This window comes from Choristoneura fumiferana, chromosome 20, assembly GCF_025370935.1.
Source record: "Choristoneura fumiferana chromosome 20, NRCan_CFum_1, whole genome shotgun sequence".
NCBI lineage: Eukaryota > Metazoa > Arthropoda > Insecta > Lepidoptera > Tortricidae > Choristoneura > Choristoneura fumiferana.
Genome location: NC_133491.1, coordinates 906548 through 930574, shown reverse-complemented (window position 1 = coordinate 930574; position 24027 = coordinate 906548). Strand labels below are relative to the sequence as shown.

Below are 24027 nucleotides of genomic sequence, written 5' to 3'. Positions count from 1 at the left end.
ATGACAAATTGCATTTGTAACTGGGCACTCGAGGGCGGCCCTCCAATTGAGGCAACAACAGGCAACAAGCAGGGCTGTCGAGGCAAAGTAATAAATCTCGATATTGAAAAAGTTAAACACCTTGTTGAGAAAACAGTGCTGACGAAAAAATCTGGTAATCAACAAATAAAGATTCTTCCAAACCTTTGTGTTAACTTATAAAAATGTAAAAGTAGTTCCTTTATATTTTAGGGTTTGTGAAGTACAAATACACCTATAGAAAGCTACGAAAATATGACCCTGCTTCTGTTTGTATTTGAAATCAATGTCCGTATCCTAGCGGTCTACAATTTTAGTTTTTTATATGTACACTTGCTATAACAGGAAGTCCTGTCAAATCATTATTTAATTATGTCAGTAAATTAATTGATGTAAGTAAATAATACTCATATGCATGCAACTAAAATCCGTTGACAGCAACTGCACCGTCATCGACTTTGTTGTACCAGCGATACCCAAGGAGTCGAGCTTATCCATGGACGGCAGAATTTTTTTACCATCTAGTAACCCACATGCTTGTTGGTCGACCGAGCGACCGAGAAGCGCGAGCAAAGCGTCTTCGTTACAGCTTGCGCAAAAAGTTTAGTTTGTGGAAAGTCATAAATAAAGTTTTTCATAATGTAGTGTTATAACAATATAACTCTTTTTTGTCTAAAATCATTACTTATTCATAATTGTTATAAAAATTTAGTTTCGGCGGAAAAAAACCAAGACTTAAAATTTATGCAACTAGATAATATCTCCATCTAGCAGCCCTGACCAACAAGACAAGTAGCTCGGTCGTCGCACTGGGCGAGTTACTCGTCCGTGCAAACGCGTCTCGGCATAGTCGTTATTACGCTTTTTGCATCGAAATTATCCTTTCATAGTGAATTTTACGCCACTCGATTGTGAATGTGAACTGGGTAATTAAATGTTACGCTGAATTAGAATAAGTTTGTTAACTGACAGCTTAAAATGGTTTTCTTTGATATAAATTAATTTAATGAAATGAAATTTATTTGCGGTACATGTAGTATTAGTTAGATATATGTATGATGGTATAGGATTTTTTGTTTCATACATTTAGACTGTATAAGTCACGCAAATATTGTATTGTAAAACTCTACATTATACATAAAAACACATGATAATAACAAACCACAGGATAATAAGATGTACAAAGGCGAAATTCTAGTTAACCTTTGAACATTATTTGAATATTTTTTATTGATACATGCATCACATGCTAACAATAAGGACTCCCCAAAATTAAATTAAATTAAGAGAACACATGGAAAGAGCTACGCTCGGGGTTCCTCTATGGGATCGAAAGAGAAATGAGGAGATACGTAGATGAACGAGAATCACAGACAAAGCCAAGCGGATTAACTTGTTGAAGTGGCAATGGGTAAGCAATATAGCACGAAGACCGCGGATTTTCAAATGGAGACCGCGGATCGGCAAGACGGATGACCTCTGGTTCAATTAATTTAACTAAAGATTAAATTCAAAGGTATGATGGATAAAATGGACTAATTTTGGTCGGCATTTCTATCAACTTTTAAAATGTAAAACAGACACACACAGACTTCGCTGGTTCGGCCACCTACTACGAATGGGAGAGGATCGGGCTGCCAAAAGAGCGTACGTGGGACGACCGGCTGGTCGCCGCCCGGTTGGGCGACCCCGACCCAGGTACCGCTGGGAGGACAGTGTCCAGGCGGATCTGCGACGTCTCCAAGTCGACGACTGGCAAGAGGCTGCGCACGATCGGGACAGATGGCGTGCTCTCGTTTCGGAGGCCAAGACCCTCTTTGGGTCCCTGAGCCAAATTAGTTAGTTAGTTAGTTAGTTTTAAAATGTAAAAAAGTAGTTAGAGTGCTACGAGTATGAATACAATAGTTGGATATTTATTTATTTATTTATTATTATTTATTTATTTATTATTAAAGGTCAAAAATACAACAAGTTACATTACAGGTCTTAGTCCTAAAGAGTAACAGGTTGGCAAAACAAATATTTACACTTATAATTATAGAATAAGGATAAAGTAGGTATAAGTAATAAAAGTAACAAAAAAAAGGTAACAATTTTAACAAATATAACAAAAATTACAAAATGCTGGTACTTACAGCTGACTTATATTTTTCACATATACGCATACTCTTCCTTTCTATCACCGTCCATACATCAGCAAACACATCACACTCAAACTCTTTAATATTGAACATGTTCAGTACATGTAGAGCACGGCAGATGGGAGAGTAGCGGCGCGATACCGTGCGCGCGGGCGGTGGCGCGAACAGGCGGCGGCAGTGGCCGCGCAGCCGGCCGTGCTGTTCGGGCGCAGACAGGCGACACGCCTCACCCAGCAGCGCGGGGCAGTCGAAGCATCCGCGCAAAATTCGGATCACAGTCATAATTTGCTCGTAAAGTCTACGTGTCTCTAGCGAATTGTAGCCAAGAGTACCTTGGAGGTAGACAGTTGGGTACATAAAAGGATAGTATCCGCAAGATTTCTTGTAAAGGAAACGCAAGAACCGCTTTTGTACTTTTCGATCATGAGAGCATACGTAGATTCGTGGGGATTCCACACACAGGAGCTCGCCTCAAGTTTTGATCTGACTAGATATTATAATATAGAAATAGAAATAGAAGACATTTATTCACGTTCACAAAGACACACAAATACAACCAAACTAAAAACAACAACAGCAAACACAAATAAAACAAAAAAAAAGAAATACAAAAATTAAAATATATGATTTTGTGTGTCCTCGCAAAAGTGAAACGGCCGCTGACTCAGCATTATGCTGAGGCGTTAAAACGCCTGCAGCGCTGATATTCTGTCAGAACCATCTAATATCCCTAATATCCCAAAGCTTTTTTTGATATTGATATATTATTGAATATTGTAGAACATTTTTTTGTTCTATCATCAAATAGTTACCGCAGCGCATGCGATGAAAGACATTTTATGTTTTTTTTTTCACCTTAGGTTACATTATGGAAGTTTTAGTACGGATGCCTTATTTTTTATTTTAATAAATATAGCATATATTACAGAGGGATAATGTAGCGTTCTAATGGTGGAAGAATTTTTGACATCGGTCCTGTAGATATTGAGTTAACTCGTTACAAACATACAAATCTATTCTCCTTAAGTCTAAGATGTAATTTCGCTTCGCAAACAAGTATATTCACCTAATTACACATAAGCATTATTTATTTACCGCCACAATAAACGTGATGAAAAACCAGCAACCGCAGGTAGGCCCAAAATGCTTTTGAAGCATCTTTAATTAGAACCAGAATGCGGGCTCCCGCGCTATCATGGTCTTTAAAGAAATTCCTGCCTTTACGTTTGTTTTGCTAATTCACAATATTTAGGTTTTGTATCAGTTTGTTTGTAGCATAAAGTGTAATCTCCATATTCTCTATACAAAGTTATTAAATAAAGACAGAGGTAATATCCTACCGTACTCGTTGCCCCTTTCTGTTTTTTCATCAAAATTTCACTTCATTAAAAAAAAATACTCGTGGGGTTATACTCGTACGTATAAAAAATACAGCAAAACCTTTCATTGATTGATTGACGATTTTTAATTAAATGCAAACAACCCTATATATCCTCTTGTTCTGAGAGGAGGCCTGTGCCCAGCAGTGGGACGTATATAGGGTGGGATGGGAGCCCTATATCAACGTGTTCACAATAAAACAGCGTTTACGTTGATATACAACTTGTTCCATTATCCAATCAAGTGAAAGTTGGCATCGACATATCGTCACTACTTTGAAAAAAGCTCGTATCTCAAAATTGATACTTCTCTAAATGAAGTTTATAAATGAACATTATTTGAAAGGTCAATTTTGCTGTCGTACTGATTTGAGATACGAGATTTTTTCAAAGTAGTGACGATATGGCATCGTCCTAATAGAACGCGAATACGCTAATTACGCTATTAGGACGATGCCTAACTGTTTAAGTTTATACCTGGCAACCCGTAGTTCGTCTGTTTACCTGGGTAAACAATAGAATAGAAAAAATAAATAGAAATAGAAATATTTATTCGCCATTCGCACAAAACATAATAAAAATACATTAAAGAAAGAAAAAAACAACAATATGCGAACTCGCGAAGCGGTCCCAGCTCAGCATAGTGCTGGCCGTGTAGGCCAACGCTGGTCTTCCGCTGTGACCGCTTAACACACGCTTAATAGCACACCCAACATCTACATATTCTAGTATATTAAAGTTAAGTCTATATAAAATTTACTTATTATCTCGATGATACAACAAAAATGTTAAAAATCATTATTAAAAAATAATTAAAATAGCCCGTCCAGGATTTTTTTATGGCAAATTTATTTCTAATATATTTTATAATATAGTACATCAATTGTACCTTTACAATAATGCGTTTGTCATATTATTAAATTAGTTTTTCTAATATACTAAATTTATTATAAAATAGCTTTTATTCTGTTATCAGACCAGTGAAGTTCGGATAATCATCATCATAATCATCATTAATCACCATTATTATTGGATCATTAGTTTGTATTAAGTTAGATTTCGGCAACCTAGGCTTGTGCAGCCATTTTTTACTTCACACAAACCGCGCGACTTCATATTTCACCAGCATTGTTACTAGAAATCATTTAAACCATAAATAACAAGAAAACGAAAACCCGCCATCAGCCTTTGGCTTTATCGACAAAAATGGCGGGTCCTAACGAACGCGCGTTCGTTTTTCAAATACAACGCAGCCATTGGCCGTCCGAGCCGGTCCATTTAAAAATTTATGGACCGGTCGGAGTAACGGACGCATTTGCGAGAGTTCGGCTGGGTCGTTTATGACGCGGTTTTTGGCGGGAAAATACTTGTTTTCTTTTTAAATGTTTGAATAATAAAAGTGTGCCGGTGTCTCGTAAAAACGTAATTTGGGAGGGTTGCTGAGTTGGGGTTTTGGTTACGTTTTGGTTACGTTAGTACTAATATATATTTCATTCTGTGGTTATGTGGAATGCTGCTTAATAAAGTGATGTTAAGTAGGAAACTGATAAGTTTTCTTTCGCGTAATTTCATGTGATGCCCTCAATATGGAAAAAAAATCCGATAAGTTCGAACCAGTCGGACCGTTTCTGGCTTAGAATCGTGAGTTGAATCGTTTGATTTAGTAATTTTGACAATGTTTGTCACGAGAGTGTTAGTAGGTAATATTTAAAAAAAAACCGGTGGTTGGCTAACTAGTGTTTTGCCGAGGTTTTGCCTCCCAAGCGAAGGAGTGGGTTTGAGGCCGGGCTCGTACCTCTGAGTTATTTGAATTTGTGTTAAATTCTATTCAAATTTACCATAGCTTCTTTGAAGAATCAAACTTATCACGAGCTTCGGTGAAGGCGAAGAATCATTGAGGGCATACACTTGCGAAGAAGTTCAAACAGTGTGTGAAGTCACCGCTGAGCTATCAAGCCCAGGGGAGACTACGAAATTGAAAAATCGAAGTTCGTATCGTACCGTCCCTCTCACCCTCGTATTAAATAATACAAGCGTCAACGGGACGGCAAGTTCGAACGTTGCTTCGTAGTATAGGGCCAGTTTAAGGTCACTCACACGCATTGCAAAATTGTTTAGCTACTTTAACCAACTTTTTTTGGCAATAATCATTTTTTTTTTTTTATCCGACTGGTTGGCAAACGTGCAAGTGGATCTCCTGATGGTAAGAGATCACCACCGTCCATAAACATCTGCAACACCAGGGGTATTGCGGATGCGTTGCCAACCTAGAGGCCTAAGATGGGATACCTCAAGTGCCAGTAATTTCACCGGCTGTCTTACTCTCCACGCCGAAACACAACAGTGCAAGCACTGCTGTTTCACGGCAGGATTAGCGAGCAAGATGGTGGTGGCAATCCGGGCGGACCTTGCACAAGCCACCTGCTGCATTTATTAGAAACTGGGCCGTATAGCCGGGGGATAATGAATTATCCCGTATTATTATGTCGAAGGCCTATTTCCAACAGTGGTCGTCCTAGGGCTGATTTATTTTACATAAAACTGACCGTGATATATATCATAATAATGATGATGATGCTGGTGATGATGAATTAATTATGCAAATATTCGTAACAGTGCCGTTAACTCATAGCTATAGGCTGTAGCTAAATGCCTACGCGGTAGTATGTTGTCATATCTCAGTTCGTTAGTCGATTATGCAAAACTGGAATAGTTCAATTCAGAGCGAATGTTTAGTTTCAATTTCTGGATCGTATAAATATAGACTTATTGCTGATGCGGCCTACCGACTGGCGAAATATTGATATGAAAATATGGCGTAAGTATATTTACTCGCATATAGCGTGTTACGTTTTTGATACTACCTCAAACTTAAACGGCAGTTAGTGAAGGCCCTAATAATCACATTTTAGTATCATCATCATCATCATCCCAGCCTATATACGTCCCACTGCTGGGCACAGGCCTCCTCTCAGAACAAGAGGGCTTGGGCTATAATTCCCACGCGGGCGCAGTGCGGATTGGGAACTTCACACGCACCATTGAATTGCTTCGCAGGTATATGCAGGTTTCCTCACGATGTTTTCCTTCACCGCAAAGCTCGTGGTAAATTTCAAATGTAATTCCGCACATGAATTTGGAAAAACTCAGAGGTGCGAGCCGGGGTTTGAACCCACGACCCTCTGTTTGAGAGGCGACAGGTCAAACCACTAGGCCACCACGGCTTCATTTTAGTATGTTTTAGTAAAAAAAAATACTTGTTATTTTCCTTACAAAATTAATTAGCATGCAATGTTCTTCGTGATACTGTTTTGTTTTTATTCAAAACGTCGCACTTTTTGACGTGACAGCTGTCACAGAACGTTTCTCTCTCGTATTAAAATTATTGTACGCGTTACATTGCTGCTCGGAAATATTTCAAAAAATAATTACGCTCTGATAGTTAATTGGCAATTAACAATTTGTTTTGATATCGGTTCACAGCATTTAAATCTTCGTTAAATTTTGAGGTAGTAAGTATCAAAAATACACGCTGTATAATGTGAAATTTGTATACATTCATCATTACTAAGTATTTATTACTTTGGAGAGAGTGGTCTTGATTGGTTTTTGGAGTCTTTTTGTATTTTTTACTTCAACTTCAAATTTGTTAAGTACTTTTAACAGTCATCCCGTGAAATCCAGAGTTCATCAATTTAATCAGTTTATTTAAGTGGCTAAGAAAGGAAAAAAGCAGGCTGAAATGTGTGGTGCATGGGAGAAATTTGTGTCTAGACTCCTGTCCAGTGGTGGCAGCACGGAATGCTGAGTACTGTGTTCGATTCCCAGCGCTGGTCTCTTTATCTGTTCATGCATGTTTCAGTTTGTATTTTCGAGAGAGTGGTCATCATCATCCCAGACTATTAAAGAAAGGGCATGGGTTGTAGTTTCCACGAGGGCCCAGTGCGGATTGGGAACTTCACACACATTATTGAATTACTTCGCAGGTTGTGCAGATGTCCTCACGACGTTTTCCCTAACCGTATTAAAGCTCGTGGTAAGTTTAGGACATGAAAACCACTTACGAATGTCAAAAAATCTGCAGTTGGTTCGGAAAAATCGCTGTTGAGAAAAACCTGGCCATAAACTCTACAAGGTATAAGTACCTACTATTAAAAAAAAAAACTACAATGTCGTTTAATGACTTATACATCACAATATTCTGAGCCACAGTCACAGGAAAATCTTAACTCAGTAGGTACAAAATAATTGCCATTCGTTCATTTGTTAACCATTCATTCACTCACTCAACAGCACCAGCTTCATGTAACATCATAACTTGCCGAATACCATTCACGAAGATCGGAATCTCGATTGAGTCCGCATAAAGCCGGCTGCACACGAATAACCGGCAATCCCCGAACTAGCCCGTGAACAGGACTATTGATGGTACAAGTGGAATTTACTAGTAGTGCCTCGGACTTTACTGACATTATTGACAATGTGTCGAGTATGGAAGAGACTAATATCTAGTCCTCTTTTAGGCTTTAGAGCAGCCTTTTATACGGAACCTTTTTAGGGTTCCGCAAGTAATAAGGAAGCCTTATAAGATCATTTTGTTTTCCGTCAGTCAAAACACCTTATAGGTAGATACTAGAAAGAAAGAGATTCGTTCAAGTCACGGGACACCAGATACTAATTGACCTAGTTCCAAAGTACCTATATAAACAAAGCTTGTGTTCTGCTACCAGGCAGCGGATAAACATACTTAAATAGACAGACAGAAGACTCAAGAACAAACATTCGTATGTTCATACCTACATATATCTGCCTCGACCGGGGATTGAACCCGGCATCAGCTTCTGACAACTATGGTTATCCGGTCTGTCCAGTCATCCGTGTTTTGGAAGGCAGTTTTTCCTACTCAGAGCGGCTGTGAGAGCGAAGTGAGTGCATGACTAGAGGCTTATAATCGTAACCTTTTGCCCACCAGTGGACCATGTAGAATTCTTAATAATTGTACTTACGTTCAGTGTCACTGGTGTCTGATAGTGGCGGTTCGTTGGCGATGTACTGCCTACCGCTCAGCAAGTTGCTTTCCACCACCGGCCGCTTGTCTTCCAGCTGCCGTCTGAAGGCGCGGTGGTCATCCTACAAGAAGAAAGATTGCGGTAATAGAAAGAAATTACAAGCAACAAAGTAACAAGATGCAACAACTGATTCATAAGCCGCATGATGGATATGATTTCCTTGACAAAAGTATGGGATGTCAACATGACATTGTGTTCATTATTATTGAAATTATTGTAAATACTAAAATGGTTAAACTGATCGAGTGTTGCCATTATTTCCGGATTGAAAGTTTCTTTGCGATTTTCCTTCCGCTGGCGTTCGTGTCGTCATAGTGTGTTGTATGTTTTTATATGTTTTAGTTTTTAAAAAAATGGGTCCCACTGAAAAACAGCGTTGCGGTTTGCCGTAACACTATGCTGAGTGGGGTTCACTTTATACTATTCGATGTTATTTTTTTTTTTTTCATCTAATGTATTTTTATTTGTATCGAATATGTGTAAATAAATGTTTCTCTCTCTCTCTCTCTCTCTCTCTGTTCTACTAAGGCAAGGCAGCTCAGCATTGCTAAGGTTCAGAACCACAGCGCTGGTTATCAGTTGCAGCCAAAATATGTATGAAAAAAATGAAGATCACGTATTTGACACTTTGAAAAATATGTAACAGATTTATAATTATTACTAGCCTTTGCCCGCGGCTTCACCCGCGTGGGATTCAGTTATCACGCGCTGTTTCCTCGGGAAATGTGCATTTTTTCGGGATAAAAAGTAGCCTATGTTCTCTGGTCCATAAACTATCTCTATGCCAAAAATCACGTCGATCCGTCGCTCCGTTTCGACGTGAAAGACGGACAAACATACAAACACACACACTTTTGCATTTCTAATAAAAGTATGGATGTGTTGTCTGGTAGAGATTATGAAAAGGGATGAGTTCGCCTTTGTACATAATGTGTATCTATGTTATTATTTGACAAAAAAGGCTGCGGTCAAATAGTTAATGCCTAGGCCAGGAAGTAGGCCATTGCTGTACTGGCCGAGTTAACAAACTCTTTATCTAATAGATATTATTTTTCTCTAGAAATCTAAAAGGGCCACAACAAAAAATATATATCGTATCCGATCATGATAAGATAACGATGCTGCAGGTATTTTAAAAACCCAGAAGCGCGATAAATCCCTTTAAAAACTTCAATATTCCCAACTTAAGATCATAAAACATGATACACTATCGGGCGTTAGGGGCGCCATTACTTTTGATTCCCGCGGATTTATGGGCAACGAGCGTGAAATATCACGTCTGCCGAATCGGACCCCTTGTCTATAGGTGTTGTAAAGTATCGTCTGTTATACGCCTAGTGTAAGATCTGGTGGCTTGAAAATATCCTGGATTTTTGGGAAAGTTTTCTCAGACTACGATTAACGTTATTAGCTCTATTAGCTTTTGCCTGCGACTCCGTCCGCGTACAATTTGTTAATCGCTATACGCGAGAACTATGCAATTTCCCGAGGTAAAAACTATCCTATGTAATGTATGCTTTGACCTGGGACTCAAGCTATCTGTATACTAAATTTCATCTTAATCGGTTCAGCGGTTTAGACGTAATAAAGTGACAAACAAACGAACAGACTTACAAACTTTCGCATTTAGAATAAAAAAAAAAATATTTAAAGCCATAAAATATCACAAGCCGCGAGTACCTTTACCTACTGACAGGTATATAACGAATAGGTAGTATGTTCTTTCAGATTTTTTTAGTATGGTTTAAAAAACATTATTTTTCTTTCTTTTACGATGCTTATTTTAGATAAATAATGTTTTAACTACGCATTGTTTCTGATCTGTAAACTTATTTTGTAAAAATCTGTTTTTTTGTATTATCATGTGTTAAATAAATTCAAAGGCATTTCCGGTGTCAGCTCTTGGCCTATAAATGGTAAAGCACCGTGTCTGTTATATGTATCGGTAGTAAAGTTTATGACGTACGAAATAGGTTTTTTACTCGTTATGTGGCCCAATTGTTTTTGACAGTTATCGTATTGGAAAAAGCAGTAGGTACTTCAGATACGAACGCAAAGTAAATTAATTTTGCTTAAATCGCGTGTTTAAACTATTTTTGCATTTTGTATTTTAAAAAAAATCCTCAGAAATCTAATTTTAAATAGTTCACAAGGTTACAGTTTTATTCAACCAAAAATCACCAAATTTTAATCATGCTTTACTTTGCGGAGGTATAAAGAATTACCAATGAGGTATAAACAATTATTTTGTTCATGCTCACCCTCCGCCCGCAACCTACTTGCGCGGAGGTCGTGGGTGAGCAAATTAATAGTGTATATTACTATATTTTTCCGTTCTTCCTATTAAATACTTCCTGTTAAGGCAGGCCTACCTTCTCTAAATTGAATGTTGTCACTTTTTTTACAAGCTTTTATTTAGTTTCACCTGTCCCGTTGTCTGTCTGTCTGTCTGTAGTCAAATCTCGCAAGTTAAATTCGACCAACTTCCAGTAGTCGGATTGACTTTTAATTTGGCATACTTACGTAAATTACGTGACAGTACAATAATTTAGTAGTGACATCCTGGTAGTCTGGCCAGGATCGTCTCCGCAGGACGGAACTCTATAACGGTTAATAGCATCGACTTGAAATTTGGTATGCAAATGTAGTTTGGGTGACAATGCAAGTACAGTCAATAAAAAGTACAGTCAGCAAAAAAAGCTTGTATTAAAAATGTTTTTTTTATGGTTAGGTTATTAATCATTTAAATTGAATGCTGTAATTATTTAAATAATTTTCAATATAAAAAGATAATCAAAATGACTAGGTAAAATTTTAAAACGAGTACAAATGTAAGCGTGGCTAAGTTTCTAAGCAGGGCTAATCCATCCCGTCCACAAGCTTAATCAGGCTCAAACTAAGCGCCATTTTGTCGCCACCATTTTGGTTTGCGTCGCACCGCAAAATGGCCGCCGCGTGTTGCCAGGCGGTATGGCTAGGGCTGACTAAACATTTGTCTTCTTTAATAGAATATAAATTCGGTGTTTAATTATTATACTAGCAATAAAATAAGTATTAAAACTCATGCATATTTTAGTGAAGTTGTATTAAAATTCATCCTATATTTGATATTATCAAAACTTTGTACTTAAGTATTTCATACTTTGCAAATGACTCATTGAATCGAAGATTGAATACACGGAATAGACAAGAAAAAATATCTTGTTCATTTTTTGTATAGGGAGAGGTACTTACTGGTCACTCCAGTTTGGCGCATTTAGTGTAATTGTGTAAATTGTAATTGTTTATATATGAATAAATGATTTATATTCTATTCTATTCTATACGTATTGAACTTAGTGTCGAATAAGAAAAATTGATTTGATTTTACTTTATTACTTTGCCTACTTATTAACGATGTACACCTACGCCAATAGCTTCTGAGCTGGGCTGTAAACAAACGGACGAAAAGAGACTCCGCTTCTGCCACTTTCATTTGCGAAAAAAGCAAGACTTTGGTTTCCAAATTATTATGTAATCTGGAATCCACAAAGCGCAAACCTTAAGTAAGTAAGTAAGTTAAGTAAGGTCAGCGCACAGTCACCTGCATTAATATCAGCCACAGCGGAGCGTGCAAAAATATCTGACACGTCCTTCCGGCCCTAGATGTTGTAGAGTCGTATCAGATATTTACTCGTATGCACGCTCTGCTGTGGCAGATATTGGTGTTGGTAACCGTACACAGCCATTGCCATACTTATCACTAGAGAGCGGATTTGAAGTAGCGATTACAAGTTTAATGTGGATATGACTAGTGCGATTGGTTAGATAGATAGATAGATTTATCCATTAGATATCATGCTGTTTAAATGTCTTACAGTTATCTTATTACTTACTTATTTACTTACTGCAATGCAATCTTATAGATAATTAAATTTAATATATGTTATTCTTGCAACAAAAGAAAAATATTCTATTCTAATTAAAGGAGTTTTATACCGCACCTTTTTGACAAAAAGAAATACTAAATTGTACTAGTCTTATCCATATTAAACTTGTAATCGCTACATCAAATCCGCTCTCTACTTATTAATCACACTGACGACACCTAAAAAATGCAACCTAGATAAAAAAAAAAAATTACAGAGAGATTTCGACAACCCTAAAAAGCCACAAATCATTACCAGCAGTAACGGGAACGTAGTATAATAAAATTAATCGTCAACCAAAATTAATAATCAAATAATCCAGAGAAACCATACTCGACGGCCGGGGCCGCAAAACGATTAATTCTGTTAATTAATTAACAATTATTAATTTGAACGCAATGATAACGATAATTAAGTACTAAAGCTATTTAGTTCAGACGATTATCTTGATTTTAAGTTAATGTGTAAAATAAAGTTCATTTAATTTTCTTGCGGCGCATTCTTCTTGGCAGTGATGGTCTTTCCGAAAGCGCTGGTAGTTTAAAAAATGACGTGTAAAAGTGCCACATGCGACCTAATTACAGAATCATCATCATCATCAGCCCGAAGACGTCCACTGCTGGACAAAGGCCTCCCCCTTAGAACGCCACAATGAACGACAACTCGCCACTTGCATCCACCGGTTTCCCGCTACTCTCACGATGTCGTCAGTCCACCTGGTGGGAGGCCTGCCAACGCTTTGTCTTCCGGTTCGTGGTCGCCACTCGAGGACTTTTCTCCCCAACGGTTATCTGTTCTTCGAGCGATGTGGCCTGCCCATTGCCACTTCAATTTGCATATTTTTCCAGTTATGTCAGTGACTTTAGTTCTTCGACGAATTTCCGTATTCCGGATTCTATCGCGCAAAGAAACTCCAAGCATAGCTCTCTCCATAGCTCGTTGCGTGACTTTGAGCCTCTCTAAGAGGCCAACAGTAGATTACAGAATAAATGATTCGAATTAAAAAATGTTTTTTCTAGGGTTCCGGAGCCAAAATGGCAAAAACGGAACCCATATAGTTTCGCCATGTCTGTCTGTCCGTCCGTCCGCGGCTTTGCTCAGCGACTATCAATGCTAGAAAGCTGTAATTTTGCAGAGATATATATGTAAACTAAGCCGACAAAATGGTACAATAAAAAAAAAATTTTGACGTAAAGTTGGTGTTTTTTTTTTGTCATCGAACCCTGTAGTGTGGGATATCGTTGGATAGGTCTTTTAAAACCATTACGGGTTTGCTCAGACGATTTTTTTTAATTCGTGTCTAGATTCCTGTCCAGCAGTGGTGTAGGGGTTATAGCACGCAGCACGGAATGCTGAGGACCTGGGTTAGAATCCCAGTGCTGGTCTCTTTTTCTGGTGTTTCTGTGGATCCATGTCTCAGTTTGTATTTTCGATAGACCCATAAGAAAGGCCAGCGTACCTGTTGCTTCAGCACCTGCGGAAGGTCCCCACGCGGCGGCGCGAGCGCACCGAGCTCTGTCTCTTTCCGGATGACCCACTCGGTCAGCTCTCGCAGCGAGAGGAGCAGCGCCGACCAGTGCTCCGCGTTGCTTTCCAGACGGTTCCTTGGGACAAAAGAGATAAATATGTTACATTAAGGTATGAACTCTCCATCCTACTAATAACATAACCATAAAAAAAACATTTTAATACAAGCTTTTTTGCTGGATGTACTTTTTGTTGAATGTATAATTACATTTGCATACCAATTTTCAAGTTGATGCTATTAACCGTTGAAGAGTTCCGTCCTGCGGAGACGATCCTGGCTAGACTACCAGGATGTCACTACTAGATTATTGTATTGTCACGCGATTTACATAAGTATTCCAAATTTTAAGTCAATCTGACTACTGATAGTTGGTCAAATTTAACTTGCAAGATTTGATTACAGACAGACATACAGACGTGACAGGTGAAACTAAATAAGAGCCTGTAAAAATAACAAACTTTAAAGTCGAAATAGCTTCCAGTTCCCTTCTACGGACATTCGGACAAGGTCATCGCTCACGTTGCTCACCATTTTAGAAGAAAGGAAAAATATATCCGTGACAAAAAAAAACTGGAAGGGAAAACGGGGCGTGTGTTAGCCACGACGATGGATTCAGTGGAGCGTCGAGCCCGAAGACTCATTGGTGATAATCGTTGATTACAAGCTACAGAGCCTCGAACACCGTTTTAGAGTTCCTTGTTTGCTTTTTACCGGATGCATTATGCCACCAAAATGATTTCATTTCTCCATCTCCATTTTACCAACGGATTTCACCCATAAGGGAACATAAGTTAGCTTCATCTTTCCTAATTCAAACTGCTATGGAATAGAATTCGCCCCCATCTCTGTATTTCCAGATAAATACCTACACCTTAAGTCTCAAACGCTAGAGAGGTTGTTAGTGAACCAATTAAACTGATATCTGATTCTGCACTTTTCATCAGGGGTCAATCACGGGTCAGGTTAATGTGAAAAAAAAACACTGTTCCCGCAATCCAGAAGCAAGCAAAGCCGCAGGAAAATACTTGTTTCTCTATGGTATGAATCACTAAGAATTTGTGATTAAATATTAGACTTATCCTAAATATTGACTAATTTTGAATGCCGTAACAACACATAGAATCTCGTAATAGTGACGTCAAACTGTGACCGAATTGTATTCGGCGAAGTGAATAATCACAATGAGTTCCTAACTCTAAAGCCTAACTCTAACTCCAAACAAAACAATAGGGACGTAATATTAACAGCTACTGCTTCAACTTTAAAAGTTAGGTGTGGCGGGTGCAGTCGAAAAGGCAAAACTATCGTGACTAGGGGTACTTTATAGCTGAGTCTAGAGTTGCAAGAAAAACGGTGCAAGTTGCATTACATTGCGGCGCTCGATTGACCACTACAAACTCGTTGGCTTTACGGCCTCGCAATGTAATGCAACTTGCACGATTTTTTTAAGTATTAACTCTGCTTATGTTCAAATGATAGAAAGAAAGAAAACATCCATTCATGACATTACAAGGGTCATAGAAAAACTTAACTTATAAAAGTTGTTTTCAGATTTCATATTTAATACAATCTTTTTTTGTTTGACTGCTTGCACTGTCATCAAAACTGAATTTGTGTATCAAATTTCAAGTCGCTGCCATTAACCGTTGAGGATTTCCGTCCTGCAGAGACGATCTTGGCTGGATCATCATCAGAATTTTCTTTTGATTTACATATGTATCCCAAATATTATGTCATTCTGATCATTGGAAGTGTGTCACATTTCACTTCTAAGATTGAATCACGCATGCAACGAGACAAATGAAAATAAGTACAAGATTGTAACAAATTATTACCAATTTGTGGTTAAGTATATTAAGTAATATATAAATGGTAACGTTTTACAAAAAATGTCTTGTCTCGCAAGTTAAGGTGTATCTTCTCGGCAATGTTGTCTTTCCGAAAGAGTTGTTAGATTTTCAAAAAATAATGTCAAAGATCTTTGTACTGAGTATTGTGCTTCTAAGCCCTTTAATAGGGATTTGCCAAAAGTAATCTTGAAGTTTTATTTCAGGTTCTCAGGTTCAATACATTAATTCGTTCAATTTTTCCATTCATTCACTAATTCATTCATTCTGTCTGTTGATAGTCTTAGTCTGGACATCTTCCAAGATCCAGTCTCCCCCCGCCGGAGTAAGGACTGCGCCGGAATTTGCCGCGTTATATGTTTAAGCTGTGATTCGCAGACCAACCAGGGATGGGAATAGCTTTATCGATATAATAAGTTTTTTTAACCCTTAATTTGACAAAAATTAAAAAGTTCGTGATTAAAGCCTCTTCATACTTTTGGAGTCCTAAAAATTCTATGTACCTTTGGTATGCCGTAGTTGAATGCCAAGGAGAAAGAAAAAAGTAGAAGACATTTGATTTCTAATTAGGAAATTATTAGGAACACATTACACTGAGGGGGGGAGGGGGGCGTACGGATCCATCACACGGCAGACCAAAGGCACTTATAAAAAAAAAGTAAGCAAGCCTTAAATTGTGTCCAATATAGTGTGATATCTATATTTGTGGTACACGGCCAAATTAAAGTATACATTTTTAATATCATATTTTTCGCTGACTTTACATTTTCTTGACTTGCATTGTCAAAACTAATAATATCCGTACCAAGTTTAAATTCAAATCGAAACTATAAACCGTTGCAGAGTTCGCTCTCTGCCGGAACGATCATGCCTTTATGCCTATTACTAATGTCATAAAATCGATAAATTTTAAAAAAAAATTACATCCCTAGGTCTCCATATCTCAAATACTACATTTGAAGGCAATTGCAAACTTTAACATTCGCCTTCCTTTGGCTCAACTCAACTCACTTTGCGTTTTAATTTTATATGCACAAAGTCCCATTTTGAATGATAACCTCTTTGGAATACCAACCACTTTTTACACGCAGCTCGTCGCGACTTTAACACAGTGGGAATAAAGGTAATAATTCTTTGGTAGTTTCTATTAAATAAGGGTAGGTTTAGATGAGTCCCGTAGGTTGCAGTAATGAAGATGAAATGTCGTTTCTGTAGAAATTAACTTGAGTTGAAATTGCGGTGAAATTCAAAAGTTAAAGTTAAAAAGTCTGGGTCATGAATTAAATTTAAACGCGGTCCGACGATAATTTGCGTCAAATATTACATTTGAATTTATAAGTTGGTAATTATCTACTTCATAAACTTAAGGGTGAATTTTATTAAGGCTAGAAACATGAAATTTTACATGAGTGTTTTCAGGGCTCAGTAGCCAAAATGGCAAAAACGGAACCCTTATAGTTTCGCCATGTCTGTCTGTCTGTCCGTCCGCGGGTTAGCTCAGGGACTATCAATGCTAGAAAGCTGTAATTTTGCACGAATATACTCGTATATGGAAACTATGCAGACAAATTGGTACAATAAAAAAATTAAAAAACCTCCCATAGACGTAAATTAGGGGTGATTTTTTTTCTCATCCAACCCTATAGTGTGGGGTTTAGTTGGATAGGTCTTTTAAAACCAATTTTTCGATTCATTGAATTCTTTGCGAAATATTCAACTTTAAAGTGAAAAATTTCATTAAAATCGAGCCCCCCCCCTCTAAAATCTAAACCGGTGGGTGGAAAATTTAAAAAAAATCAGGATGGTAGTAAGTATAGGTATCAAACTTACAAGGAAAACTATAACGGTTAAGTTTTCTTTAGAATTATTAGTTGCAGAGTAAATAGGACCTTGTGCAAGATTGCTACCACCATCTTGCTCGCTAATCTGCCGTGAAGCAGCAGTGCTTGCACTGTTGTGTTTCGGCGTGGAGAGTAAGACAGCCGGTGAAATTACGGCACTTGAGGTATCCAATCTTAGGCCTCTAGGTTGGCAGCGATCTGCAATTCCTGGTTTGCAGAATGGCGGTGGTGATCTCTTACCATCAGGAGACCCACTTGCTCGTTTTCCATCCAGTCGTATAAAAAAAAAAATATTTAAGAGTAAATAGTAGCCTGGTATAAAATATACCTACACTTGGAATATTCCGTACAAAATACGAAAGCCTTAGGAAAATATTACTTAATTTTTACGTAATGGCTACGGAACCCTAATTTGGGCGTGTCCGGCACGCTCTTGGCCGGTTTTTTTAGTATCGTCACCAGCAGAAGTAGATGATTCGGCAGTTGTGGTACTCACAATAATCTAAACACTCTATCACCTTGGCAGTAGAGTCGTGTATAGATCATGTTAAGCACCGTAACAGCTGATTCACTTCTGCTGCTCGAAAAGGGGGTAAGTGGCTCTTATCTAGTTAGTTACTTCTCCAATAAGATTGCAACTCTTAAATATTGACGACGGTGGGTTAGGTTTTAAATCAACTCATTTTCGTTAGTGTGCAATCTTTGCCATACTTTTTATCGATGTCTTTCCACTTGACAGTCCGACGATACCATGGTATCCAAAACCAAAATTAGTTCAGTAGTTTTAGTGTCGTTAAGTTTAACCTTGATTTTGTGAATAAATCATAAATTACATGCTATTGTTTTATAAATTGTATTTGAAAGAGTAAACATTCTTTAACGTCTCACTATTTTTTCTTTATTTATAACCTTGTAGTTAAAAAATTGTGGACACAGCGCGTTTCGTCCGTCGATAAAAAACCCGGACGGTTTGAGGCATATCGGTCGCGCGCTCCGGACTGTCAAGAGGTTATTAAAAAAAGTTTAGGAAACCCGGTAGGAACCGAGTTGTTATGGCGCCACACCACTCATCATCATCATCGTCATCAGCCTATAGGCGTCCACTGCGGACATGAGCGCTAGCTGTTGCGCCATGTCCTCGGTTACTACACGCATCCAGCTTCTTGGCGTAGCCTCCACAACACTTCATATTCCAATTCTTATCCAAATTTCATAGGGATTTATTAAATTCCGGGATGCCAGATCTAGCTAGAACTAGACGACTAAAACTTGTGTTAAGTAAAAATTAGACTTGCAAGATTATACCCAAACTCACGAACGATGTTGCAAGTTAAATAAAATAAAATAAAGTTATTTGTCCTGGCCACACTGCCCTTTGCTGACCGCAAAGGCTGGCAACTCCAGGTGTGCGGTCGGACCTTTCTAAGGGTCTGTATGATTTCCCGCGGTTTTGGCCGAATTTAATGGCCGAATTTACTACGAAACTCGAAGTTTGTATCGTACCGTCCCTCTCGCTCTCGTATTAAATAGTATAAGTGTCAGAAGGACCGCACGACACGAACTTCGAGTTTCGTAGTAGCCCTGCTGCAACATGTAGGTTGAAGTACAAAGATTGGAACATTTTTATCCTATTAGTCTTTACTTCTGGCTTTGCTCGTCTATATCATTATAATTACAGTTTTATTGTCAAATTAAAATTAAAATTGTTTGTTGCATGTCACAATACAGGCGTTAGGATGGAAAATTACAAACTAGGTATACATGTGACGCTCTGCTAGGGCATAGCAATATAAGTACCTAACAGAGATTTCTCAGAGATTTTTGGTTCAGTTGTGATTTCGGTTTTTTTACTATTTTTCCAAATATATCTCAAGACATGACGTGCCGATGTGGTCGTTTGACCTTTCTAACCCGGACTCACATATCGTTTTTCAAAATCATGTGCGACATTTCTTTAACACGAGCTTGACGGTGAAAGAAAACACCGTGAGAGAACCTGCACAACAACCTACTTGCGAAGCAATTCTGCCAATCATAACCGAAGATTAACGATTTAATTTTTTAACCCTGTTAGCAGCCCTTAATTAAATTTGCCGCGTCCCATCACGAAATAAAAAACTATTTAAAACGTGGCACAAATGTCAAAGTTGCCCAACAGACTTCCCGATACTAGCGCCATCTATATAGTTCACAGAAACCCTCATTACTTGAAACGCACAATAACTTAAACAAAAGCCTCGAACGACTAAACTATAGCATTAAACTATTGCAGGCTTCCGGTTCCGCCCGTAAAAGGAGTGGAACCGATTCTAAACCTTGTTTTATAGGCGATGGAATCACTAAGAGTCGGTTTACGAGGCCACGTATGCAGATCGCTTTTTATTGGTCGAGGCGGCTCCTTTGCGCGCGGGTGCCGGCTCTAGTTGCGAACTATTGTCAACTAACTTAAGCATGGCTAAGGAGGAAAGAGACAAATGGATGACTGTAAAGAAGAAAGATGGCGGGCCGCGGGCCGTATGACACATTTGAAATTGAGGGCAGGCGCATGTACTCGAGAGGAACGAGTGGCGAAAAAAGGAGAGGCTTAAGCATAGTTCTGCCCAATATGCAGCAGTAAGATATATAATAAGCTAATTAAATCATGTTCTATTATCATCATCATCATCATCATCCCAGGCTTAACAATGTCCACATGACTGTTAAAAATATGTCAGTAAATATTATAATTGATTCGTCAATACAATCACAGTATGGTAGTGTTTCATGGTACAGCCAGAAATATGGCAGTTAATTTTTTTTTCTGAATTTCCGTGGATATCCCATGAAAAAGCCCAGCCTTTCAACCATTTTAGAGTGAAAGAGTATCAACTACACCCACACACAATACAATACAATACAAAGACTCTTTATTGTACACCAGATATAGTAAGCGATACAGAAAACAAATTATTAAAATTACAAGGTGAGCAATAGGCGGCCTTATCGCTTAAGAGCGATCTCTTCCAGGCAACCTTTGCATTCATAATATTAAAAGGATAATTTGTCTCATTGATGCCCCGCTGACACTGTCGCCCAACCCTAACAGCTCTATCTCCAATCGGAATGAAATAAAACAGTCTTTATGGCCCTCCGACTGCCTTATCATCCGCAAACATATCTCCACTACACTCACTTTTATCGTCCGCTATCACTTGTAAAGTGGGCGATAAAACGCTCTTACTGGGGATGTACTTGCTAGGTAATGCCTTTATGCGACTGAGTGTACTTTTTACGCTTTATGGGTGACTCGTTAAATTTCATGGGGCTTTAAAAGGATTCAAATGAGAGATTTTGGTGTCACTGTTGTTTTGAGAAACAATTACTGCGAAAAGTTTTTGCGGGTAGATTTTACGCAAATTCCGTCCGGATCGCTACCAGTATCAGTATCTGGGCGACTAAGCTTTGCTCGGAGCATTTTTTTTTAAATTGTGTTTTCTTGGAGATGATACGCATTTTAATAAACTTTAAAAAAAGTTACTATATCAGGGACCATATTATATAAATAAAAAGAATATAAAAAAAAAACTAAGTTGGGTCCGACCTAGATTTGAACTCATATTTACAAATATGTAGTTTTGGCGGTAATGCAAGTACAGACCAAAGTATACAGTCACCAAAAAATCTTGTTTTGAACAATATTTTTTACAAAAAGCTATTTAAAGAAAGACGAAAGTGATTAAGATAACGAATGACACAACCTCGGATAGCCTGTATTGTCTAACACGCTATCGTTCGTGTGTGTGACAGAAAGAAGTGAAACGATTGAGATTCCAATAGCGTTAGACATAGGCTCCGTTTGTACAAGAGATGTGCTAGGATATGTTGCGACGAATGTGTTTTTGATAAACCAATAGAAACGCTTCGATTACCTCGCCTCGCTCCGCTCAGCTGTTTCCACCAGAGATGTGCTGTACGAGAATAGGTAAATGAAGCGTTTCTATTGGTTGATGAAAAAAACATTCCTCGTAACATTTCCTCTCACGTCTTTGATGGAAATGCAACCTAAGGCCTCACACACGTCACTTTGCCGAACAGCTTTTAATTAAAGCTCGAGAATCGAACGGGTACTCCACGGAAATCCGGGCGCATTCCAGGGTCGGTACCCTGAAACTATTCCTTTGTGCGCATACGAGGCGTTCCCGGACAGAACCCACCTGCATAATTCTGTTCCAGTGTTACTATCCGATATGAGAAGACGGCAATAGTGCGGTCACTTTGTCCTAAAGTATGCGCAAGGGGTCACAAAAAATGTCCTACGTTTATGTAGGACCTTTAAGCCACAGTTGATAAACATTTTGATCATTTGACGGGATGAGCTGCGCCTGCGTCTGTGTTCCCTGATCGCTTTAATCTGACCATCTTCAAATCTAGGGTGAATAGGCATTTATACACATCTCTTCGCTTGCCATCAGGCGTGGTTGTGGTCTTTAGTGGGTGATAGACGTACGTACGAACTTAAAGTACGAGGTTTTTAACCCTTAATTTGGCAGTGTACAGTATATTTGACAACATTTAGGGCTTGTTTTTTTTATAGTAAATATTTAGGACTCCAAAATTACGACGAAGCTTGAATAATGAACTGTTTTATTTTTGACAAATTAAGGGTTAAATTAAATTAAGGGTTAAAGTGGGGAAAAAGCCGTGGTGGCCTAGTGGTTTGACCTATCGCCTCTCAAACAGAGGGTCGTGGGTTCAAACCCCGGCTCGCACCTCTGAGTTTTTCCAAATTCATGTGCGGAATTACATTTGAAATTTACCACGAGCTTTGCGGTGAAGGAAAAACATCGTTGAGGAAGCCTGCACAAACCTGCGAAGCAATTCAATGGTGCGTGTGAAGTTCCCAATCCGCACTGGGCCCGCGTGGGAACTATAGCCCAAGCCCTCTTGTTCTGAGAGGAGGCCTGTGCCCAGCAGTGGGACATATATAGGCTGGGATGACGATGATGATGAAGGGTTAAATTTGAGAGCTACGAGCAAGATTTCAAATCGGTTGGATCGCCGACGGTTCTAAAGTACGTGTACTTACGGTGACACACAGGCGATAAAGGTCGTGGAGCCATAGGTAGGCGTACTTGCTCATACGTAAGGGATAAGCGATAAGGCCGCCTATGACTTACCTCAAAAAATATCTGTGTATATACCTGTTTTTCTGTACTGCTTGCTATGTGTTGGTGTGCAATAAAGAGTTATTGTGGTGTATTGTAGGTACTCTATCACCCTCTTTACGCAAGCCTATTTCTGTATATAAAAAAATCGCACAAAAACACCATTAATTGGCCAGCGACGGTTTTGTGACATGCTGAACATTACTAATTGGATAACTCACGTCTTAACTACCCGCGTTTTCATAATCAATAAAACTGTCAAATGTAGGGTAGCACACAACACTAACAACATCGCTCTGTAAAGGTACGTTCACACACACCGATGACGCAGCACGAGTATTTAACACCGTTATCCGGGTCATTATATTTAATATGAGTGAATCTCACGGTAGTTTTCATGTTCAAAATTACTAATTGGTGTTAGTACCATGAGGTCTTTTTGATAACTTAGAAATCTGCGTCACGTTTAAGCGCTCGGTTGTTTTATGCGTTAAACGCAATGCGTGCATCAATTTGCATCAGATAATTTAATTAACAAACATCGTCTTTGAGACGATTGTCGCGGAGAGCGCAGCGGCAAACGCATGTTTGATAATTAGATTGCGTGGATTGTGATTGGTTACATTAGAAGTGCGTCAAACGCATTGTGTTTAATGCAGGGTTTATCGCATAAAACAATCGAGCGCTTTAGGGTTGGTTTATAACTAAACGAGCCAATCGCAACGAAGACTAACATCAAACAGACCTCACGATACTAACGACATCTAGCGATACTCGTTATTTCACTTGTCAGAAACCCATTGTTTTTCAATAACCAACAATCTTGTTTACGGGTAAACGAATAAAAAAAATGGCCGATTAATTGCTCGAAAAATAGGGACGACTCTGGCGAATGGGCGTCGCCGGAAACAGGGCTTAGTGACGTGGCGTTACGGCTCAATATCGCGCGGATTGGGGGGAAATGATTTATGATATATCGTTAAGTTCGAAGTGATTAATTCACTTTTCCGTTTGGTCCAGGATCGGGAGTTAGGCGATTTGGGTTTTCTTGGCGTTCCGGTCCCGTGCCCAAATCTATGGACCGTAGGGTTCCGTTTCGTCCGTCGGTTTGTCCCTCCGTCAAGGCTACTTTTTTTTTAATTGAACATATTA

At 38.7% G+C, this 24027-nt stretch overlaps 1 protein-coding gene across 1 annotated transcript in view; it reads right to left on the bottom strand.

The window, feature by feature from the left end:
* LOC141439356 (uncharacterized) overlaps positions 1-24027 on the bottom strand; it is a 1011003-nt gene that overhangs the window by 118867 nt on the left and 868109 nt on the right. Inside the window, 2 exon segments of the mRNA XM_074103643.1 lie at positions 8545-8668; positions 13975-14119. Of these exon segments, the coding sequence (XP_073959744.1) occupies positions 8545-8668; positions 13975-14119 (269 nt within the window).